General features: G+C 37.4%; 1 protein-coding gene across 1 annotated transcript; it reads left to right on the top strand.

Moving 5' to 3' along the window:
- The first annotated feature begins 12,424 nt into the window (after positions 1-12,424).
- Positions 12,425-13,613, top strand: LOC309687013 (uncharacterized protein). Its single transcript, XM_082501681.1, has 3 exons — positions 12,425-12,719; positions 12,806-12,923; positions 13,055-13,613. The coding sequence occupies exons 1-3, from the start codon at positions 12,648-12,650 to the stop codon at positions 13,213-13,215; spliced, it is 351 nt and encodes a 116-aa protein (XP_082357807.1). The 5' UTR covers positions 12,425-12,647; the 3' UTR covers positions 13,216-13,613.
- Positions 13,614-16,393: the final 2,780 nt, after the last annotated feature.

Raw genomic sequence — 16,393 nt, 5'->3', positions numbered from 1 at the left:
CAATGTGCATTCACCTCTAAATTGCAGTGACTAGACTGAAGTCTTTATCATTTAATGGAAGGGATATACATTCTGCTGCGGTAGTGTCTTTAGCGTGGCTTTATGTGGGTGTTGGAGTGATTTAAAAAAAAACATCTATGATCAAATAAGAGCTGAGATGAGCTAAAGTTAGATGGTAGATTCACAACTGTTATTTGTATCTGCTTCAATTTGTTCATGTTACATGTTTACTTTTTATATTACATTTCATCAAAGATGTAAAAGCAGTAGCGTTTTTAAAGCTTTTTCTTTTAAAATGCACACCCTAAAAGACATTCATTGTGTAAAGTTGCCATAAAATTCTGGTGTTTGAGCCACTGCTTTGACACAGAGGTCAGCGCAGTGAATGGTCCACTGCCCCTGCTGATAACCATAAAGAACCATAGCTAATTTTTTAAAAAGCAATTTTAAAATGAATTGCAAGTACTCAGAGTCACGTTCGACCCCTTCCCCCCAAAAATAAAAACAAAAATAAAAACTTAAAGCCTCAGTTGTCTCACACAGGCCTATTGTGTTTCTCTTGGGATTTGCTCCCCCCCAAAAGCCATGTTAAATCTCTTAGAACCTGAAACTCAAATAGTCTGAATCCCTGCAATGCAGAGGTATTTTACTAGCAAGGTCGATCCTGATTTGTTTCACACAATGTAGTTCATTAATATTGTTACCAAGTCGCTCAGAGCAGTTCTAGAATAGTTGTGCGCTGAATTTGATGTATTCAAACTATAAATGTTCAAGGAGAATTCCCATGCTTTACATTATAAATTTTCTAGGTTAATTTGAGTATGGTAAGCACAACAGCTACTGCTGCTGTTAACTTAAATACAAATGTATTTTAAACACTTTTGATTTTTAAGATGTCAAAACCCTCAAATAGGTTGTTTTTCTAGCAGTGAAATGAGGAGGGATTAATCTTTTAATGTTCCAACCCACTCTGGGTTTTCTGCTGAATAACCTATGTTATATTTTAGCATTGGGGGCACAGACTGATCCCAAATAAATATTTTACACATATAAATAATTCTATTTGTTTCTTTTGCCTGCGTGGTGCTTGTGTTACCTGCTTTGCAAGCTATGCAGGCCTCTGCCACACATCCTGAATAAAATGTTCAAAATCAACAACGAGAAAACAGACAGCTTATTCGGCAGTAAAACGATGAAATATATATTACCCTCAGGGTGTTTTATTTTGCTTCAATTTCCATTATGGGTTCATTATAATAGTTTGTCATTATGAATAGTAACTTAAATGGGAAGGAAGTCAACTCCATGATGCTGTGATGGAAATCATATATTACATGTTCTTGCATTAATTAAAAAAGGAAATGCATTATTGAAGGATGCAGTTTTTCCATTATAGTGTTGTTTGATATTATGATCAATGTAAGTATGCTTCAGTATGTTTAAGCTTCTCATGTGGGTAATGTCGGCAGAGTTTTGGTGTGCCTCAGGGAGACACTTTGGTCCTGCTCTCACTCAGGTTGATGATACTAATGCTTTTATTTACACAGAGTGCAAGTGTGCTTCAATTACTGCATTTTACCTCAAACTAGATTTAAATGCTGCATTTATTTTTCTCATGAAAGAATTTAAAAAAATGCATAAATTTTTTTGATAACAAGAAAAAAAAAGTGAAATTCTACAATCATCTCAGCATTAAATGTTCATAATGTCAAACATTAAATAAATAATTAAATAATGTTGTTCAATATTGTTTACAAAAAACAAGGATGCGTTATTGGGGTGTTACAGTCACCTCATTCTCGTTTTAAATGAACATATTTTGCTAGTTTTTGATTTTTTCTGTTTGTATTCAGAATAAGTCATGCGATTAGTTACAAATTCTTTAAACAAACAACAATAGCAAAGTGATGATAACAGGAGGAGACACAGCAATGACAATAACAACAATATAACAATGACGAGCAATGATGAAAATATCAGGTGTCTGTACTACAAAACAACTTTAGCGTAGCCAGACTTTTGTGTGGTTTGTTTTGTCTTGACAGCTGTACATTAGAATGCTGAAACTTGTACACTTAATCAGTTTGCACGTTATAACATTATAGCAGAACCACAGTCTGATGAAAACGATGAAGAAATGCCTTAGTTTGTGGATAAATCAACGTCAGACTGAATATTGCTGGTGATCTTACAATTTTCTAATCTTTGTTTCACTTCAGTAGTGTAATTCAGACCTGGGAGCACAATTCACTTGTACTGATTTTTCAGTACAGTAGGTATTGTAGGCAGTAAACCTACCAAATGTACCAGTGCTTCCTGAACTGGCAAGGGACAGCACATGTATTCTCATCTGTCTTCACTTGTTGAAGAAGAAAAACACCCACAAACACAGGAAAAAACTACACAAAAACTGGAAGGCAAAAAAAATCTACAGACTAGAGCAAAAAACATATGATATTGGAACATCCCTAACTGTGCTTTAGAGTACAACCATCTAATGAAACGAGAATGCCAATAATGTAAAATGCACATTCTCAATAATAATAATAATAAGAATGATCATTAAGGCAAGATCAACAATAATCATGAGTTTCACAACATCAGGGAATTAAACTTTGTGTTTAATTAGGTGTTTATTTTTTTAATGGGGGTGGCTGTAGCTCAGGTGGCAGAGCAGGTCAGCCACTAATCAGAAGGTCGGTGGTTCGATCCCAGGCTGCCTCCTGGCTGCATGCCCAATATCCTTGGGCAAGATACTAAGCCCATGTTTGCCTACTGGTGGTGGTCAGAGGGCCTGGTGGCGCCTGTGTCCGGCAGCCTCGCCTCTGTCAATGTGCCCCAGGGCAGCTGTGGCTACAATGTAGCTTGCTATCGCCGGTGTGTGAATGGGTGAATGACTGAATGTAGTGTAAAGTGCTTTGGGGTCCTTAAGGACTAGAAAAGCGCTATACAAATGCAGGCCATTTACCATTTATTTAATGTTAAACCAAATGTTAGAAAGTAAAACCACATTAAAAAGAGGTTACATAAAAGCAGGTCAGATCTGTTCTCATTTCAATTTTGCTTCAGTCAAGGTGGAAAAGTTTAGTTTGAAACACCTCCACACCTCTGGATCACAAAAATAAGTTCTGATGGTTCTGATGTTTTTAATGAACTTTTCATGAGTTTCCTTTGATGCTAATGATTCTAAATTACTAATAATATAGCTATTAGGTCAAAATCATAACTGGAATGCAGATCATGTAAAGAAGTAGGAGGCACCTATGTTAATTATATTATTTCCTTAAATACATTTTGTTTCTAAAATTTTTCTTAGTTTATCCTATTAATGAAAGGGGTGTATGGAAACTTGTAGAAACAAATAATTTAAAAATAATCTCACTAAAAGTACTTTTCTAGGGTTTTGTTGTATGTGAGACAAAATTCTTATAAATACAGAAATGTCAGTCCTTCAGTCATGCTGTGAAGGCTTCTATACTATCCACTCACGAAAAAAGGAAGCGCAAAGCTCCCATTTTTATTTTAAGTTTTACTGCCTTTAGACTCAGGCTTTTTCATTTGCATTTTCTTCTTCTTTTTTTGCCCTATAGGGCATCTAAAAGATGAAAGAGAATAGAACTTTGGAATGCTTGTGAAGTGGATTATAAAATATACTGGAAAGTAGTCTTTTCTGAAAAAGCAAGGTTAATTTGCAACAGAGCAGATGATATCTTGCCCATCATTCCTTTAATCAAACAGCTTTCTTCAGATATAAGAACAAGGGAGCCAAATAATGTCATTTTCAGCATCACTTAAAAGGGGGAAAAAATTAAGTGAAGTATGTCTAAGGCTGTATTTTGGAATTTTATTTCTTTATTAAACACTAGCTGACATTTAGAAAGGAATCCTCACCAACAAAAAGAGCTTAGTATTTAATCAGTCGTTTCTCTTTATTTTGTTTGTGAACATTTATTACTATCTATTTACCAAATAATCAGGGTAAAGCGATTACTGTCCTGCACTTCATTTCTCTTACATTATGAATCCAACACATTCTGTTTCGAGATTGATATAGAGCTGCAACAGACTGTGCTGTTTACTGGGAATTTCATCTGCTAATCTTACTCTCTGCCTTGTTTAAAACTTTTCATCAGCATTATAATGTGATACAATTTGAATAACCAGTTCAAGCAAAACAGGGTTTGTGGCACCAACCAGTGAGTCTATAAGGTGTGCATATCTCCTTTGTAATAGTCTACCACCCAACTTAGGCACATTGCCCCAATTTATATGTATGGTATGCATCAAATGTGTCTATTTGCTTTTCTGTTAGCTTTTTTGTTTGCTGCTTGAATTCCAACAAACTGATAGATTAGAAGCTGGCCTGAGTTTATGGGTTGTTGTCACTTCTTGGGTACCATAGTTATACTTCAAATTTCAGTTCACTAATTTGCAGCTGTGACATTAGAAATATATGGGGGCATTGAGAATCCACTGAGTGGTAAAATAAATAGCTTATGAGTTTACAAGAATAACAATTTTCTGCAGCATTGCTCTCTTGCTTTCTTTTCAGTAAATGTGTTGACTTTTGCTGAACTACTTGTGTGTGTGTGTGTGTGTGTGTGTGTGTGTGTGTGTGTGTGTGTGTGTGTGTGTGTGTGTGTGTGTGTGTGTGTGCGCGTGTTCTTCAGATCACCCTGACTTTTTGTTCTTGGTGCACTCCATCAATTTGATTTCCATCAAACCACCCTTTTTATGTAAACAGAGCTTGGAGCTTGAAAGTTGATAATCACTGCATTGCAGATTATCTATGGGGGGGGGGGGGGGGGGGGGGGGGGGTTGAGCCAGTTAATGGAAAGAAACCTGGCTATGGAGTATGTTGTTTTTAGCACACCTTTCTGGACTTTGTGTTAACCATACATGTTGGTCCTAGAAGACACTTTGTTATGTCTTTGGAGTATGTTGGGTATGTCGGGATTGTTGCAGTGCTGCAGAATAACTGTATAACCAGATGTCCCTTCACTGGATTATGTGTTCAACAAAGGATATGAGTCCCTGAAATATTTTTAGCCTGTTTCAACATAGTCAATGGCAAGTTTTGCATTTTCGATTTACCGTAATATATATTACATATCAAGCCCTGCAAAAAATCTTTCCATGATTTTGGTTAAATCATTTCATTTCACCAGCATCTAATTCCATACAGTGTATGATTAAGGGAATATTTACCTTAAAGTAAATTTCAAACTTAATAACTTAGAGAAACCTATTATGAATGGCAACCTCCATTTGATTTTTCTTGTAGTTGCTTATCAGGCTTGCACACCTGTCTATGAGGAATTCTAAACAATTCCTTCCAACCTGTTTTATTTCAATATTTTTGGCATGTCTTGGCTGAACAATTCTCTTCAGGTCAGCAGCTATAAGGACTCTTCTGTGACCATTCCAAACCCTGAGTTTTCTTCTTTCTTTAAAAAGAAAAAAACAATGTTTATTTATTTATATGTTTTTGGGTAATTGTTTTTTGTATTGCTCAACCCCTCCTAGATTTCTGGTCATTGACATTCTGTTCTGAGCAATGGATACTTTTATGCAGTGTGCGCCTCGGCACTTGGTGACCTCATAACTTGCTACATTGTAGCTGAATCATTCATAAATGCTTCCAGTACAGCACAGTGCAGACTCTTGATTGATGAACATCGAATTTGTTCCAACGTTATGCTTCTTTACAGTGTTAAGAACTTAATTAAAGAACATCAAGTTGCCTGTTGTTGAGAATACAAAGATTCCCAAAAAAAGGACAAACAAAGCCGTATCCAAGTATGCTTTAGCATGACGCTGATACTTGATATCACAAGAAAATTATTCATATCTATAGGTGTTGCTGTAAATAATAAATGAAACTGAAGTGGAAAATAAAAGTAAAGACTCCCATATAACATCACAAAATGCACAGTTAGAAATCAGGGTTATTATGTCTAAGCTATAAAGAATTTGTATTAAATGTGAATGTTAATCACCCACCCTGGGTGAAGCAGCTTGTGGTGGCATTATAAAGGAGCTGTCCTTGGTGCTGAAAGCCTACGCAAACCCTCTGGCACAGCCGTGCAGGCTCTCAGACTAAAAACAATTAACAACACATAACATCATAATTGTAAAGTGTGATCAGGAATTCTCGAGTAGAGGAACCCTTTAAAATTCTTTTTCTTTCTTTCTTTTCTGATGGCGAGAGGGGGTTAGGCATTTTAAAGTAGCAACTGCTGAATATGTGTAAAGGAATGTCTCTTACACAGGAGATGATCGGTTAATTCATTGCAACAAACATTCACACTGACTGCTTCTTGCTTCATAAATTTGAGGATTTACTTGTTTTTTGTTTTTTTGTTTTGTTTTTTTCCAACTGGTTAAAACATAACACATACATGAATATATTTTAGATTTACTGTTGGTTGGATTAAAAGGGGGGGAAAAGAACGGCATCTTTGGAATTGAGTGTTTTATTAGCTTCAGTTTAAGTCTGCACAAATGAGAAAAAACAGTCTGTTGGCTTAAGAAAAAAGAAAAGAAAAGAAATCCCAATCTTTTTTTTTACAACATTTTTTTCTTGTTAATTTACTCTGTCTCACTTCATGTGAAAGCATTATTTAAAAAGTCAGGGCTTTTGTTATTACTAGAAAATTACCATTATAAGGCAGGAACAAGTAATACATCAAATTACCCTTTCAAATTAAATAATTGACTGATAAATAAAATGAAATAAATTTCGAACTTTTGATTTGAAGTGTGGTCTTTTTTGACCATTAACAACACACATTAAGATTCGCTTTCCAATTACAGTGACATTGAGCAAAGCATCAGCTATTCCCTCTGATATCTAAATGCAACAAGCTGACAGTCTTTTTATAGAGCTCCAGAACTCCATGTAGGTAAACACAACACGAGCAATTGAAATGTAGACATAATGAAAAACAAAACAAGCCAATGTGATAGAACAGGCATAATATTTTGGCAAACAGCCATAATCCTTGCTAGAGCAAGCTTGTAACTTCCCCTCAAAATTCCCATTTGGGATGTTACAATATTATTAGAGGACTGAAAACAATAGCAGGCAAACAGTCAGCTGGTCATTTGCTTTTAACCTACTTCCTCCTGTTTTTCTTTATCATGCATAATACAGTCTTTGATTGCACCACTCAGCGTGACAGTGCTCACATAAAACCGGTTGGATAGCTTCCCATTATCCCTCATCATATACTACTGTGATGTTACTGAAAGACCAGCAGAGGCAAAGAGCAAATAGTTTAAAAATAATTAGTTAGTTCAATAAAGAGAAAGAAAATGTCACAGAAATAGAAATCTACAGACTAATCGATTGTATTATTTTGAGGATTTGGATTACAGTGAAATGATATTGTAGGTATATGGTTGAAATTCTTTTCTGAGGTACCACATTGGAGTTTACTGCGATGAGTTTTCTAAAGTTGGGTTGTTTTAAAAGACATTTTAGGCTGTTTTTTTAAGTAATTCTCTTATATTGTTATTTTTTGCTGTTTAAGAATAATTTGTCAGCTGAACCTGTTCATTAAGGCTGTGCATAAACAAAGGTTTAGTATCCAGCTGTGCACTGTATATTTTTGGCACAGACAAAATATGATGCATATACCAGGCTATAAAACTGAAACCATTACCTGCAGAATGCGGTTAACCTTGCTAGAACTGAGTGAAACTGCAGAGAGGTTGTAGTTGTTTTTGGCTTTTCACTATGCGCAGCACCTTTCACTCCCACCTACTCTACTGGTAGTAAAAAAGACTAACTGAAAAAAAAAGATTTTGCATTTCTCAAGGAAAGATCTCAAAAATGCTCCAGCATCTGATCACAACTTTGGGAGGTTGAGCAGTATGGAGCAGCTTGTAATTAAATTAAAATAATGATTAGAGTCTGCTTTAATTATTGGGTGACAGCAATAAAAAAATATCTTAGATTCAAAATTGCTTAAAGATAAACCATAAATACTTAGACAAGGGTTTGGTAAGGTATTATTATTACTGAATTCACTGAAAAATGCATTTGTATTTGCATATCCAGACAGTGGATTTTTACAAACCACATTTTTGTAGACAGGTGATAAACACTTTGCTTACAGCTCCCCATATTGATGACACATAACATTCTTTACAGCAGTTCAAATCAGGTGAATGGTTTCACAGATAAAGTTTGAATATTGGGGATAAAAAAGATGCATCTTCATCCAAGTTCAGTGTTATACTCCCCAGGTTTGACACCATTCACCAATTCCAAATTCAGTCTATTAGAAAAGCACATTTCTATTAATATTATATATGAAGATTATTCCGGCAGAAGGTGGTTTAATTCAATTTATGCACCCTCACAGGCCCTCAACAAAGGGGTGTTTTTGGTCAAGAAGAATGTGTGCTGGGTGCTGTTCTACAAAAATAGTAGAAAGCTACAATTTTCCATATTCTCAATGAAGTCCTTGTGGATTTTTCTCAGGCAAATTTGGGATGGTCAGGTAGGAGGCATTTGATGAGATCACATGGAATTAACCAACTGTAATTATAAAAATAATATACTGTACTTGTACTCTATCACATTATTGCAGCACTGCACTCCCACTAGCATTTGGTATTATTTCAGCAAGTGTTGGAATTATAGTTTTAAAACAGTTTCCCTTTAGCAGCCATGTCGCTCTGGTCCTGCTGATTCTTGTTTAAAGCCTGTCCACATGAAACTTTTTTGTCTCTTTACTACTGTAGCCAGTATTGTAACTGATTACAATGGCTTTATTGTCTGCTTGGCTGAATGCTATGATTAGTAGACTCATTATATTGTCATGCTCTGATGCTCATTGGCTCCCCATCTGCTAGTGCAAAGAAAGACTCACAACTTCACAGGCATTATTGGCACCTTTAAACTTGTCCAAGATATAAACACAAATGAAATAAATCAAAGAGAGCTGTAGTTGTGAACTTCTGTATTTTTAGTGACATCCCCCTCCACCCAGCATAAAAAAGCCTCTCACTGTGTACATCTTGAAAACGACTCATAAGCGTCACTCTCCAATCACGGCATGTAAACAAACCAACAAAGCAACAAAATTAAGCAAAGTAGAGAATTATAGGCAGCCTGCCCTTATAAGGGCTTTTATGGCTGGTAATTGCTGACTGTAACAAGTACTAAACTCTCCATTTCACCCCATGGACCATTTTCTGTCTCTTCAAAACTCTTACAGTAGCTGTTGTTCACACCCACCTCCACTCCTACTCCCTTCCTTTTCCCCTTTCACACTCTATTCATTTCCGGCTGTGTTAAGCTCATCAGACGCTTTCAGAATGTTTTTCTGGTAAGCATCAACATAATTTACATGTTTTTTTGTGCACTCTCACTTAGCACATTTCACTATTTGCTGGACAGTGATGCAAATAGCACAGAGGGCACAGCTGCAAAAGTTTAACCTCACCAATCCAATGTTGAGAGTTTTATTAGTTGTACTTGCAAAGGATGATGGGACTCTTATACGTGAGGTGTGTTTATGTAGTTTAATGGTGTGCTTCCTATTACATTAGGCCCGTGAGCAAAGAAATACACCCACAGTTTAATAGTAAAATCCACTGTTCACTAAATATATAACATTGTTTATGTGAAAGAATTATTCTAGATTATGAATGATATTCTATTTTGACTGCTTCTAACTCATGACTAAAAGCATTTCTATTAATTAAATCAAAAGACAGTGTTCATTTCACTGCTCTTCTGATCTTATTGATGGTTGAACTGGTCTTCACTTTGCCATGATAACATGGGCTGAAACGAGGAGATGTAATTGTTGAGAATCATGCCAGCTAAGCTGGAGGCCATAGCTTTTCGTCATGATTTATTATTGAAGCACTGGGCACATTTGCCAATAGGAAAACACTTTCAGTAGAGTAATGGTGATATACAAAGATGGATGAGAACAAAAATTGGAAACATTTCCCCTCTGCTTACCTCACATTCTCTCCAGTCTTCTCGTAATTGTGACCCGGAAAAGACAAGCTGTTACATTTGAGTCTAAATGTATATGTTTGGGTTTCACTTGCAGATGATTTATTTTCATTGCAATATGTTGTCTGTTTTTTTAAGTTGCTAAGTTTCTTCTTTTGGAAAATGTCCTGTTGTGTTGCTGGCTATACTGCTCAAACACTGGTGGTATAGTTGAAGCCACCTCTGTTTTAGCTACTGGGGTATCACTTCCTTTTCCACTCTTGGAAGAAATATGGTTCCTCTGTTGTCTAGAGTGACTCTTTTTATTATTTGTGTTTCAGTGCCACCCAAACGTATGCTTGTTACATCTGTCAGGCTCTATATCATCCATTCCCTCGTGTGGCTGTGTCAGACTGTGTGTGATGTTGGATTATTTGCTCAGCTGTTCCGTTATTGATGAAGATAACAACCTAAAATACTGAAAAAATGACCAGAATTTACCAGACTACAGAGAAGTATCAAGTATCTAAACAAGTATATCTTAACAAGAATATATTCAGTGCTGCTCCTATTAATGTATTAACTTCTCAAGATTATAGCTGGAGTCCAACTGATTTAGGATTTTTAAGACCAATATTTCACAAGAATCTGATTATCTGACGTATCAGCCAATATTTTCTTCTTTCAGCCAAAATAAACAAACACATTTCCCAAACATTTGTTATATAAAATTCATTATTTACTAACTGACTCTGCTCAGATCAGCCGATTGTCATTTGTAGCCTTGCAAGCCAGTGTGTTGCAAAAAGTTGCCTTCTGGTCAACTAACTATACAACATCAGCACTCATAACATAGTTGAATGGTGTTTCTTCCAATTCTGTTTCTTTAATTTACCAATCAGCAAATAGCTAATATCAGCTGATAATATTTAGCGCCAATAAATTGGTCAGGATCTTGCTAGAGTTAAAGCTATATAATAAACTGAATAGACTTTATTAAAAATGTTTTGCTAGAAAAATGGGAAATTGTTCTATTGTGTAATTTTCTGCCCAGTTGCTTTTCCCACATTGACATTGTGTTTGGTATCACTGGCTTGACACAATCAGACACTAGATGGCTTCAAAATCTGCCCTTACTTTTCTGTGTTCACAATCCATCCGTTTTAACAAGATTTCCAATACCACTGGCTGAAATGTATGCCGTTATTTTTGTGCCACTATTCTGAGCGTAAAAAAAAATTGAGCGCACGCTGTTTTGGTCTCCAACCAGCTCGAAATGACGAAATGCAATATCCCAGAATCCATTTCGTCCAAAACTCAATCGAGGCAGTGGCGGAGGAACACAGAGTAGCGGAGTTTGGAATATTACTCTTTCTGGGTCACAAAATAAACTTTTAAGATATTTTCATGCAATAATGTAGCTGTGTAAACTTCAAATATCTGCTCGATTCATCAAGACATCACATATTTGCATAAGTCATTTTGTCATTTCTAGCTGATTGGAGACCAAAACAGCCAATCAGATTTTTTTGCATCCAAGTCTGTGATTGGCTGGTTTTGTGGCACAAATATAACGGTGTACAGAAAGAGTTGAGCGCGCACGGGCAGAAATGTTGAGAGCGCAAGCAACACATTGCGAGCGAGCGCAAATGCAAAAACTGAGCGAGAGGGGCTGCTATTGTGTGTGTGTGTGTGTGTGTGTGTGTGTGTGTGTGTGTGTGTGTGTGTGTGTGTGGATAATAGCAAACACTGAAATACATTTTTTGCACGCAGCAATGAATTTTGTTCACTCAAATTTAGCTTTTCTTCGCCTAAAATAAATTTCTCCTCAAAATGCAACACTTGCACCTGCAATTTTTTTTTTACGTGCACTCAGAATAGTGGCACAAAAATAACGCCATAGAAATGCAGCCTCAAACCTTTATAGAACTTCCACCATGTTTTATAGAAATCTGTACCTGCAGTACCCTGCCTGCAGACCATTTCTGATGTTGATAAGCTGGAAAGGCAGATGTATGGCAGGTTTTGTTTCAGGTCATTGTTACATTTTTGCCTATTTCTTGAGAAAATGATTTTCAGATGCAGTTCATTTCCTTTTCCTTTTCTTTTTCAGATCAGTATATCAAGACCGTATATCATTTGAACGACCGCAGTGTGTTTGGCCTCATAGTAGTGTGTAAATCTCTGCTTAATATTTTTATGAGGGAGAATTGAGATTTTTCATTTCATGTATAGTAATCTCCTGAAAATGTGTGTGCACTCTACTGGAGTCTTAGATGTCATTCTTTACTCCTGATGGTCTATGCTTTCAGTGCTCTGTGAACCCGTCACTAGCGTTATGTCAGAGGCCACAGCTCCAGTTGTTTGCACTTTCCCTAGTGATGGGACGTTCTGTATCGAGGCTTCGGAGCGTGTGTCGAGTAATGGAGGGGGCGTTTCCGCGAAGCGCGTATCGAGGCTTGCTTCATTTATGGGAGGAGCTGAAAATGATGACGTCCGAAGCCTCGCTGCCCGGCTGTACCACGTGACTGGTTCATGAAGTGGTTCGAACTTTGCCGCGAGATATGACAGCGATATAAACCCCTCAGACTTCATTCAAAAATGTGGGTGTTTGATGGAGAGTTGCGGTTAGAGAGAGTTTGGAGACCGTTTGGAGGTTTATGAGCGTGAGGAAAGTCAGGAGAGAATGGAGCCAGCTAAGAAGAGGAGGATGTCCTCCCCTGTGTGGGAACATTTTGATCTTATTCCTCCCAACAAGGTGTGTAAATTTCTACAGAAGATGTATTTTCATGATACTGATGGTGCAATACAATTTATGTTGAGCTGTCTTGACTTTTGTACAAGGTGAAGTGTTTTCTATGTGCCAGGGAGCTGGGATATAACAACAACACCTCATCCATGCTTAGGCACTACAGAGCTTTGCATGAGAATAAGGGGGACACCGATTGTAGAGCAAGACCAGGTGAGCCATCAAATGCAATGATAATATAGCATGCAGTAATGTTACTAAATAATATAACAATATTATACAACTGTTATAAGTTACGTGTGTGATATTTATATTTGTGCTTTATTTTTATTGTCTTTCCTCAGGAGAACAATCTCAAATAGATGAAGACCTGGTCAGCATGGTGATTGAGGACTCCCAGCCATTTAGCATTGTGGAGGACAAAGGATTCAAAAGATTTGTTAAATCATTAAATCCTAGCTATGTTCTCCCCACTAAAAAGGTCATAAAAGCAGTGAAAATTTAGTTTTTACAGAATAAAATGTGAACAGGCAGGACTGAGGCTCAAAGCCTCAGTGTGTAGCTGTCCATACCTCAACGTTACAAAAGCACAACCACTGTCCACACCCCAACCACACCTCACCTCACAGTAAATGATCATTTCCATTTCAAGCATTTCCAAATAATCATTTCCCATACTGCCACTATAAATATACACAGTATACTGCCATCACTACAATATACATGTTTTACACACTCCTTTTGTTGTTGACATTTACAGGCTGTGTGCAAAATGCCACACTCTTCAAATTCATGCCAGCTATTATTTTTACGTCCAGTAGGTGTCCTGCTAGAGCAAATGAAGCTTCATGAAGCTTCGCGTTGGGGTGAACCAATTGGATGAAAAGCTTCAGTGCTTCATGGGGCTTCATCTGCCCATCACTAACTTTCCCCTCATACCTCTCAAGATGTTAAAGTAGAACTCAGTGGTTGACAGTCTGACCTTGCAGAAATGAATTTGTGGTGCAAAAGCCCATGAAAGAATAACATAACATAACTGGAACAAATCAAAATAAACTTAAACCAGAGGACTGACCGAACACACAGCTAGGTAAACGGTAGATCGCGACACAGACACAAAGAAACACAGGGCTCAAATACACAGAGGGAGCAATCAGGGAATGGGTAACAGGAGGGAAACACAGCTGGGGCAAATCAGGCCTAACGAGACAAGTGGAAGCAAAACCAGACACATCAACATCAGACATGGACTTTCAAAGTAAAACAGGAAACCCATAACACAGACTGAACAAAAGACACAGACTCACATGCAGGCACTACAACAGAGGGAACAGAGACGTGGGACCAGGGCAGACACAGACACTGACTGGACACGGGGATATAGCAACTAAGGATACACAGAGACGTGAACTAGACAAGGGGATACAGCTGACAGGGGAGACAGAGCAACTAGAGAAGACAGAGACATAAACCATAAGACAGAACTCAAAGAAAGAAACCAAAGACTAGAAATTACAAATAATAAAAATAAACACAAAAACCCTGGGTCAACGACCCAGGCATCCTAACAACAACGACCAGGACAGAGAGCCCGGGAATCGAACCGGTTACAGATGCGCTCCCCAACCCCCAGCGCCACGGTCGCCCCGCAAGTCTAATTTGACTAGTGTCTATAAATGCATTATTTACATGTCATGTACCCGTGACCACTGAAATTAACAGCAAGTTGGACGACAAAGTCAGCAGGTGTTTAAAGATAGGTGTAACCTTGGAACACTGTTTTGTTATTGATAGAGATTTTGGGATGAAAGGACAACCTATGTTTATAAATAAATGTAAATATTAAAAAAAAAAGGTAATATTTTTTTCCTATGGCAAGAAAATTATCCAGTGGTGCAAGCAGCTGCTCAGCTGGACCGAATTCAAAGCAGCTCTTTGGAGCGCCACATGTGTTCCTAAGGGCTGGTGTTAAGTCATCTTGTATCTTCTGTGCTTTGTTTTTTAAATTCTATTGAAAGTTCAATGGTGCCACTGGCCTACAGAACACTGGTGTTGTTGAAATATTTTTTTCCCTATACACTACTCTTATCTATAAAGTAGATTTCAGATATCTTACGCAAACAAACGTTGCATCCTATTGATGAATCCTAATCCATATCTAGAATATAGTCATGGAATCATCTCACTGAGATGATGTTGCCTGTATTATAAGACGGGACTGAATTATTAATAGTAATATGGTCATTCAGCATCAAAACTACCTATAATCACATCTACCTTGGATCAAGCCACTTTCAGTGTTTTGCAGTTTGAACGATACCAGAGCCCACAGTCGAAAGATGAGCAGTCACAAAGCTCCCTGAGTCATACAGAATCATTTTGTCACTGCGACAGTAAGCATCTGCCCTGCTGAAGGGTTCTTGAGCAAGACAGAGATTGCCCACCACTCCCAGTGACACGACTATGTTTCTAAGGTTATTAAAAAGATGAATTTGGCTCCAGCAGTCAGTAAGTATCAGAAAATGCACCAGTTTGAAAGGAAAAATAGAATATTGTGATTGTCAGGAAATTTCTTCCTGTGCAGTAGAAAGGCAATTTCACGAATCCAGAAAAGATCTATGCTCAGTAACGTGTGTTTATGAAAGAATAAAAAGTTTGTGCTCCTACTTTTGATCCTGACCGGAAGGGTTTTATTTGGGATTGGACACTGCACTGCATGTTGTTCCACTAACTTTTACTTATAGCTCCTCTTTACAACAAAAAGAATCTCGACTTGCTTTAGAATTCCATAATTCTGCATTCAGCTTGAGTGACTGTAGCCATTCCACAATAAGATAAACTAGAATTGGACTGAAGACAAATTTTAATTGGGTATATTATCTTGCTAGGTAAAAACATTTTGTAACATTGGACTATGATACATTTTATTATGCCTGCTATATAATAATTTCTTTTACATGTAAGGTGTTGCTTCTTACTTGAATAATACAGTTGGTTGGATCGTAACACTTTTTAATTTAAGTGAATAATGTATATTATACAATCAATAAATCAATCACAAACATAGTTGTGCCAATATGGGTCCTTCTTTTTCTTCTTTTGGCTGCTCCTTTTAGGTTTGCTGCCTACATCTCACCTTATCCCTCACATCCACCACTTCTGCCCAGCAACTCCATATTCAACACCCTTTGTCCCTGCTGCAATGTCACCCCCACCTTGAACCCATCTGTCACTCCTACTGCACTCCTACTCAGTACTCTCTCACTCTCCTCATAGATGTCCTGCATCACCTTCACATAATTTTCTGCCACCCCTGATTTTTCATCCAGTACTACAGGCCCTTTGAGCTCCGTAAGATATACTGGCCATCTCTATACGTTTTCATTCAAACTCAGAAATCAAGCATTGCATCTGTAGTGCTCCTCCATGAAGTCATACTACTGCTGACTAACCTCTATGGCTTCTCTTCTTAACTTCAACAACTGTTTCCCACATTTCTGTTATACTGTATGTTCATCATGTCATCCCTCTGTAGTTACTACAGCTCTGCAGATAATTGGTACCATTCATTTTCTCCTCCATTCCTCAAACATTCTCTCAATCTCCAGGATTGTGTTAAACAATTTTACTGCCCTCTCTCATAGACATCTCTATACCGATTTGGGTATGTCATCTGGACCAAC

Source organism: Aulonocara stuartgranti, assembly GCF_965226115.1.
Source record: "Aulonocara stuartgranti genome assembly, chromosome: 14".
Lineage (NCBI taxonomy): Eukaryota > Metazoa > Chordata > Actinopteri > Cichliformes > Cichlidae > Aulonocara > Aulonocara stuartgranti.
The sequence above is the reverse complement of the archived record's forward strand: the minus strand, read 5'-3'. Positions and strand labels throughout refer to the sequence as shown.